Consider the following 8,311-nt stretch of genomic DNA (forward strand, 5'->3'; position numbering starts at 1 on the left):
TGCAAACAATAGAAAATATGTTGAACTGCAATTAAAAGCCTGCTCGTGTGTGTTATTCAGCTGATAGCAGAAGAGAACCAGGTGCGTCTGGAGCTTCAGTTGGCGTTGGACAGCAAAGACAGCGACATCGAGCAGCTCCGTTGCCAGATCACCTCCCTCAGCGTTCACTCTCTGGACTCCACCAGCATCAGCAGCGGCAATGACCTGGACGCGGGTGGTGACGGATACCCAGGTAGACAAAGTAGACTCACACTCACCATCCTTTTAATTTGGCAACCAACATGTACGTTCAAATGCTGAAAGCCAGTCAGCAAATACACTTCTGCATGCACTTCCTGCATTCCACTTCCTGCAGTCTCTCTTGCTGTTTCCTTTGTTTTCACTTTGAGCCTCTTCCAGGCTGATTGTGTTTGACCTTTTCCTCTTTCCTTTTCCTTTTCCTCCTCATTTCACCTCAAATTCTCCCTTCATGGTCCGGCGCAGTGCGCATTACTCACTCTCGCACTTCAGAATCAATGTCCTTCACCTACCAGCGCACACACAAATCTGTCTGCATCGACACCCGGCCCAACCTTCACTCTGCTCACACCCTCTTCGACTCTGACTCGGAGGATGACGACGAGTATGACGGGGCGGTGGAGCAGGGCCGCCGCCCCCCCCTGGCCCTCACCTACGAACAGCCCTCTGAGGCTGAACCTGCAGGTGACCCTGCATGGCGGTTCAAACCTGAGATGGGGATGCAAGTGAAAACTCCTAACAGTTGTTTCTAACATGCATCCATCTAAAGATTCAGTGTTTTCTTCTGAATTGAGAAAGTTTCAGCTAATCCCTCTACTCTGTTGACTCTCCCTGCTGTGCTTTAATCCTTTTTAATGTTCACTGGACACGTGAATACTCACAGCTTGATGCTGGCCTGCTTTCCTCAAATTTATTCCACTGCAAAAGATGTGGAGATTTTTCCAAGAGTGAAGTTGGTGTGTGAGTTTTTCCTGAGATAAAAAAAAATAAAAAAGCTTTCCATTTTAGTTTTCCTCACCAGACATCTGCCATGCTTTGTTCCTTATAATCCCTCTAGCTCCCACTGAACACTGTAGTCTGTTGTTGAAAACCAAGTAGCAAAGCTTCGTGCCACTTGCCCTTTGGTTTTTAGCGAGGAATCATTACCTCTCCAAGTGATGAGGCTTCTGTTTAAAGAAAATGCCACCAAATGCCGCCATTTCAAAATGTCAAGGTGTTCTTTTTAAGTGGTTCACATGATTAAAGGCACTTCTCCTTCTTTGTGTTAACATCTTCCTGTTTTTTTTCTCTGCACCCTTAGACTCCAGGCTGGAGGGCTGGATTTCACTTCCTGCCAAGAACACAAAGCGGTTCGGCTGGGACAAAAAAGTAAAGAAAAGTCCACCGCTATATCTCATGTGTACAGATTTGTTTTCTTAGTAATCACCATGAGGTGATTTTCCCCCCTCTAACCCCTCGTTTCCCTTTCCTTTAAAAGTATATAGTTGTGAGCAGTAAGAAGATCCTGTTCTACAACAGCGAGCTGGACCGAGAGCAGGCCAACCCTTTCATGACCCTGGACATCGAGTGAGTCATTTAAAGCTGGGTTTGAACATGCAATACCAAAAATGAATAATCAAATTTATGAATAGAGCACTTTTTAAACAGTAGTTATTTGAGTTGTTATTACAGACTGTATATAAGAAGTGGACGTAGTCACCGTGACGTCACCCTTTGGTTTGTGGACTGCTGTTTTGAAACCTCGAGTTTGGCATTTTGGCCGTCGGCATTTTGGCTTTTTGCAACCAGAAGTGACACGAGAGGGTGGAGCTAAGTACAACCGAACGCTGAATAAGACATTTTTAGGCGACCAAAATGTCAAAATTAACTTTCATGAACTGAAAACACACTGTGAAAGGGTTAAAGTTGGAAAACGAAAACATAAACAACTCCCAGACCGGACAACGCCGTGGTAGCGACCTGTCAATCACAAGGTAGCCACGCCCTAAAGCATCCCCTGCTTTATGGTCTATTTGACTCTAAATGGGACCATCATTTACTAAATGAACATCATGCTGTATTGAAGACTTTTTCTCGTAGACTTCTATACAATCAGACTTCTCTCTGCAACCAGAGGAGGAAAAATGAGGAGAACAGTGGAAGCAGAAATAACTGAAATCTGCTGCTACGCATTATATTTTTGTACACTTATTAATTACACTTATTATTGGTTCTACTTCTTAACGCTTCCATCTCTCTCCCTCCTACAGTAAGCTGTTTCATGTCCGACCAGTCACTCATACTGATGTGTACCGTGCAGATGCCAAAGAAATACCAAGGATATTCCAGGTAATGAGCTCGGACACTTCCTGTTGCCGTCTCTCTCTTTCCCCTCTCCCTCCGTTCAGACTGTCAGAATAAATCAAGTTCTCAATTCAACTGTCTGCCGCAATAAATCCTCAAATAAAAATCCCTTTCTTTTCTTTCCCCAGATCCTGTACGCCAACGAAGGCGAGATTAAACGTGATCAGGAGTCTGCGGTGGAGCCCGCGACGTACGCCGATCGTCCCTCCTACATCAGCCACAAGGGCCACGAGTTCATCCTCACTATGTACCACTTCCCATCCAGCTGCGAGGCGTGCACTCGGCCCCTGTGGAACGTTTTCAAGCCCCCGCCGGCCCTCGAGTGCCGCCGCTGCCACACCAAGTGCCACAAAGATCACCTGGACAGGAAGGAGGAAGTTATCTCGCCCTGCAAGGGTCAGTACGCTCAGGCGGCCCCCTGTGTGATGATGATGATACGTGGCTGATGTTAAAACCACAGAACTCCTGTTTCTAATTGGTTTAAAATCCCTTTCTTTTTTCCAGTGAACTACGACATATCCACCGCCAAAGACTTGCTTCTGCTGACTAACTCCCAGGAGGAGCAGCAGCGCTGGGTCAGCCACCTCCTCAAACGCATCCCGAGGAAACACCCGACCATGAGTCCTCCCTCCGCAGCACAAAACATCCCTCCTGAGAAGACATCGCGCTCCTCTCCGCGGCCCTCCCCGCGACATTCACCCAGGGGTTCGCCTCTTATGACGAGCCATCGCGGAGCCATCAAGATCCAGCCCAGCAGACAGTCATCAGGGAAAACCAGGTGAGGACTGGGGAAGGTTTTACCGCATACAGAAAATAATATTTAGATTTTTTCACCCATATTAAAGCTCAGTTTGTTTCTGTGGTATTTTTTATGTGACTGTAATGACTTAAATATGACTATCTTGTTCTCAAGTTATTATTATGTTCTTTCAGTGTTTTATTTAAACCACAAAATAGTGTATTGGCGTCCCAATATTTTATCAGGTATGTTGGAAAAAAGGCAAAAGCAATATCAAGAAAAAAGCCACCTGCACACTGAGAAGATGTTCCCAAGTAAAGGTTTAATGAGTACAGCTGCTGTGTGACGTTTCAACACCTGATGAAGACGTAATGTCAAAACGTTATAACTGTACTTTTTGGGAGCATCTATTTAGTGTTCTGGCACCTTTTTTCTTGATTTTTTTTTTTATTTCATATATTAAAACTCCAGAAATGTATCCGTCTTTGTTAAGAAACGCGCAACGAAAAATCTACAATGCAGAATTTTTTGTTGAAATTCTCATATTGTTATTTTAAAGATACCATTCAACCCGCAAATGGTAATTTTAAATCTATTTACTTTTGGACTCTGGTGCTAATCTGCAAATTAATTTGTGTTTTGCAGCATTTTTTTCTCGCCATTTCCTGTCAGTGTCACAAGAGAACTTAATTTACTGTAAACTGTAGTGATGAGTGTCGTTTTGCAGTAGGAAACATGACTTTTGGGTGAATGGGACAAAGAAATCAGGGTGAAAATGAGCAAATCTTACAAAAAAAATCCATGTTTTTTTCAGTAAATTGAGGTTTAAGAAAACTGAATCGTAACCAAAACAACTAGCTTTCCTTTGTTGTCTGTGTTGTGTGGATGTCTTGCTATAAACCAGACTCCTGAATCATTTTCATAACGCTTTCTGAAGCATTAAAGCTCCAACACGCCTTCTCACACAGCGTTAATAGTCGCCACCTAACTGAGTAGGAAGCCATTACGGGAGTCACTAACTGTAACTGTCTTGTTTTCTGTGATTGATTAAGACACCACATACTCAAAGTTTGCTCTCTCTCAGTCACAACCTAACTGGCTCTCATTCCTCAGCGCTGGCCCCATGCTCCGTATCATCCTCCACTGACCTTTGACCTCTGACCCCCACCATTCTAACATCTCTCATGCTGGGAGACTGTAAGTAGCAGAGCTTGTCGCGCCCGCCCCGCCCCGCCGTAAACGCTGTGCTGTCATGTCCATTAACACTCCCCTCGTCATAACCAGCTCAGTTAACTACTCACAGCTCCACGCCGCCCCCTGCTGAACCGGGCATGTATTGCCCCAGCAGTTCATGAAGTACTCCACGATGAACCTCGTTACCGTTTCAGATTGCTTGAGTTTGGCCTGAAAGACTGGAATTGGCAGTTGGATGATGTCGATAATGATGATGATGATGATCTGTTCTTCTGAAGGAAGTGACAGAGTGGGGACGGAGGGTAACTGGACCGCTGCATGTGTGGTTGCAGTCAGTACGAGGCCTTAATGTGGCCAGAGGCATGTTTTGGTTTTTGTGTGATTTCTGAATTTACATTTTGAGTGGAGAACTTCATTGTTGCTACAAGAATAGGTTGACAGTACGTGACGATACCACTCACATCTGTACGTTAAATATGGAGCAGCAGCCAGTTAGCTTAGCCTGGCTCGGTCCAAAGCAGCGCTCGAAATTAAGGACGTCCCGTCGTCCCGGGGACATTACAAATTAAATTATTTTATGCATCACGGTTGTTTTTTACCAACATTAGCGAGTTAAGCCACGCTATTATTTAAACTGACTTTACAAACGACAAACAATTTAGAATAAAATGGAAAGATTATTGATACTATTTTGAAATTTCTGTGAGATATATTCAAAGTGTGTGTATGTCAATTTCCATCACAAACAGCATTTGCATTTTTGCACTGCAGTTTGCAGTGATGCATTTATCAATCAAACTGTTAGAAATAAACAAGAAACAGTAAATGAACCAATGACTAAAAGAATAATGAAAACTGATTGTGGCCAAACACCTATAGGGTGATTTAAAGTTTTTATTTAGATAAAAGTGAAGGAGACAACTAGCAGAACTTCCATGGCGGACCAGAGTGAGTCAATGAAGTGATGTGATTTAACTCGCATAGTTTGTCATAAATTGTTTATAATAAAACTATATATTATGTAGAATGAAGAAAAAGAACTTCAATTTGGGTCATTGGTTGTTAAGTCTGGAAAGGTTGCAGGACACTGAGGGAAAAGGTTAATTTCGAGCCCTTGTCCGAAGGTAACAAAATCCGCCTACCAGCACCTCTGTAGCTCACCCAAACAAAGCATTATAAAATATAATGATAATAATATCCAAAATAACCTTGGCCAGAGCCAGGCTAGCTGTTTCCAGTCTTTATGCTAAGCTTACCACCTGCTGGCTGTAGTTTCATATATACTGTACAGACATGAGTGGTGTGAATCTCCTCTCCTCAAACTCTCAGCAATAAAAGCAAATAATGTGCTGAAATATTTCACATCTTGCAAACATGCAGACTCAGATTATTCCCATATATCTGTCTGCTTTTTATGCATTTTCCTCATGCATTGTGTGGCTGCTGGACAGCGTCCTCGTTTAATATGTGTGGATTTTGTGTGGGCGTGCCTTTGAAGTGCAGCCATTCTGTTGGTAGCATCCCAGGTTCTCACATCATTCTCTCTCTCTCTCTCTCTCTCTCTCTCTCTCTTTTCACAGTTAACCCTGGCTGATCAAAGATGTGTATTTTCATCTTTGTGGATTAATGACCGCCGTCTGGACGCAGTGCCTACGTGTGTTATTTTTTCAGGGAAGTAGACTGGAAAAAAAAAAAAACACTAATCATGGACAGAAAGTGGCCGTCGCCATGAGAACCGGAGCTGCCTTTTGTCATTTTAACAAGAAGAAAAATGAGCATTCATATTAGAGTGAGACTTCATCTAAAGAAAAGTACCAAAAAATAACTCACTCTGTGATTAAAACTGCCTTATTATTATTATTATTAATATAACCATCCTGACAAAAACATGGACATTTTATTCTGTCAGATGCGGCGACTCACATGGATTTGTGTTTGTGAGGTGTTAGGCATGTGTGCGTGAACATTTTGTAAATAGGATCAAGAGGTCTGTTTGTGTATTGTGTAACACAGAAAGTGTAGCTCATAGTATGATTTATTTTTATGGATATAAGTCAGCAGCACATTATACAGTATATGCTTGTCTCTGTAAATGAATGCAGTTTTCATTACACAAAGTAGATCCATCACAACATGAGACACAATAATGTGAATTGAACAGAAACGATGTGTTTTTCTTCTCGCCGTTAATGACAAATTCAAATAAATTACCCTGGAAACAAATAATTCATGTTTCATTCATTGTTTAAAGTTAAACATGTAGGATTTGTCTCAATATAAAAAAAGCATGACAATGATTTATTTTGTGTCTTGGTGTCTTATTTGTAACCTTTTAGTCTGAATTTCACGCCTCCAGTTTAATGTAGATGCTGAATGAAGCAGTAGATGAACTAAATGTTTACAGATAAAATCAAGTTGAATGAGTTTGTCTGGTTTTGGGGGGGAAACTGGGGTTTGAATTTGTTTTCTCCACCCACATGTTCCCATGATGCACTGCACCTGAATTATTATTATTAGTGTGGTATCAGTGAACGAGGTGTTTGAATTTAATCATTGTGAAAAGAATTGGTCGACAGGTTTGGAAATACATTTATTTGTTTTCTTGGTGAGAGTTAGGTGAGAAAATTGATGCCACTTTTAAAGCAGCAGTCGGTTAGGTTAGTTTAGCATAACGACAGAACGTCTGCCTACCAGCGCCTCTAAAGCTCACTAATAAACATGTTATATATCATGTTTGTTTAATTTGTTGCCTTAATTATTAGTGTGTATGATATACTCATTAAATCATAGCAAATTAAATGTAGTGTAAATTGTATAATAATACTAAAGTGATGTAACAACATTAGGGCTGCAACTAAACATTATTGTTGATTAATCTGCTGATTATTTTCTCGATTAATCGATCAGTTGTTTGGTCTATAAAATGTCAGGAAATGGTGAAAAAATGTCAATCAGTGTTTCCCAAAACCCAAGATGACGTCCTCAAATGTCTTGTTTTGTCCACAATTCAAAGATATTGAGTTTACTGTCATAGAGGAGTAAAGAAACTAGAAAATATTCACACTTAAGAAGCTACAATCAGAGAATTTAGACTCAAACCGATTAATCGCTAATGTAGAGCCCTTGACACTATAAACACAGAAGTGTTATAGGAATATTGTAGTGATCCTTCAGAGGTGTTACATCTGACTACACAGTGTATTTCAGGAGACTATTTGAACTATACCAGAATAGGTCTGTCTCTCTATCTCGCAAGTGCATGTGGAGTGAGTGGGCTTGACTGAAATAAATCTTTCAGAACAGCCTAAAGCCAACTGGCACTCATCATACATAATGTAATGGTTCATCATGTTGCCCATCTGCTAAAACCGTATTTCATAACGCAGGTCTAATCCATTCTATCTATCAGCTGTGTGACTGTATGTTCCGGTTAAATGACCATGAAAACCTGCTGCAGCGACCGCCGCGACCTCAGGTGGCACGCAGCCTTCTCCGCCTGTTTCTTTCTCCTCGTCGTGAATCAACATTCGTTCTTTATCTCTAGTCTTTCATTTACATTTCTATAAAAGGACGTCTTTTTGCAGTTGTGTTAAGTATATTTTCTCAAGTACTTAAAGGAACATTTTGCTTGTGTAGGAATAAGTTGTAAACATTCTGTGGCAACTATATTTAGCTTTTCTGAAGATTAATTCAATTTTCAGCAAATCAAATCCACTTCTTTTTATATTGATGATCGTGCATTTCTATATCTTCCTTACATAATCTCTCCCTCCTCCTCCTACTTCCCCATATCTAAAAAATCCAAAGTACAAAATAATGTAAACATCTAACTTAGTTTTTATGGTAAACTTCATAATATGCTCACATAAACCCATAGACTTCCACATCATATTTCAGAATCAGCAGTTTTTAGTAGAACTATAAAACTTTATTCAATAAACCCAACATAAACTCAGTTTCCAGGTTTTGTACTTTCCCCGCAGGTTGGAGTCATCGAGTTTGTTGCAACTGCCTGTC

At 41.2% G+C, this 8,311-nt stretch overlaps 1 protein-coding gene across 6 annotated transcripts in view; it reads left to right on the forward strand.

Moving 5' to 3' along the window:
• Positions 1–6,520, forward strand: part of LOC141756308 (rho-associated protein kinase 2-like) — a 32,516-nt gene extending 25,996 nt beyond the window's left edge. For 2 of the 6 annotated variants that reach the window (XM_074615935.1, XM_074615940.1), the window contains 8 exons: positions 61–232; positions 484–702; positions 1,319–1,386; positions 1,496–1,584; positions 2,268–2,346; positions 2,490–2,757; positions 2,866–3,139; positions 4,489–4,705. In XM_074615935.1, coding sequence (XP_074472036.1) covers positions 61–232; positions 484–702; positions 1,319–1,386; positions 1,496–1,584; positions 2,268–2,346; positions 2,490–2,757; positions 2,866–3,139; positions 4,489–4,570 — 1,251 coding nt within the window. In that variant the 3' untranslated portion in view covers positions 4,571–4,705. Of the gene's footprint in view, positions 1–60; positions 233–483; positions 703–1,318; positions 1,387–1,495; positions 1,585–2,267; positions 2,347–2,489; positions 2,758–2,865; positions 3,140–4,213; positions 4,298–4,488; positions 4,706–5,874 lie in introns of those variants that run through there. The other 4 variants (XM_074615936.1, XM_074615937.1, XM_074615939.1 and 1 more) reach the window with 4 other exon arrangements.
• The last annotated feature ends 1,791 nt before the right edge of the window (positions 6,521–8,311 follow it).

The sequence above is a fragment of the Sebastes fasciatus genome, chromosome 18 (genome assembly GCF_043250625.1).
Source record: "Sebastes fasciatus isolate fSebFas1 chromosome 18, fSebFas1.pri, whole genome shotgun sequence".
Lineage (NCBI taxonomy): Eukaryota > Metazoa > Chordata > Actinopteri > Perciformes > Sebastidae > Sebastes > Sebastes fasciatus.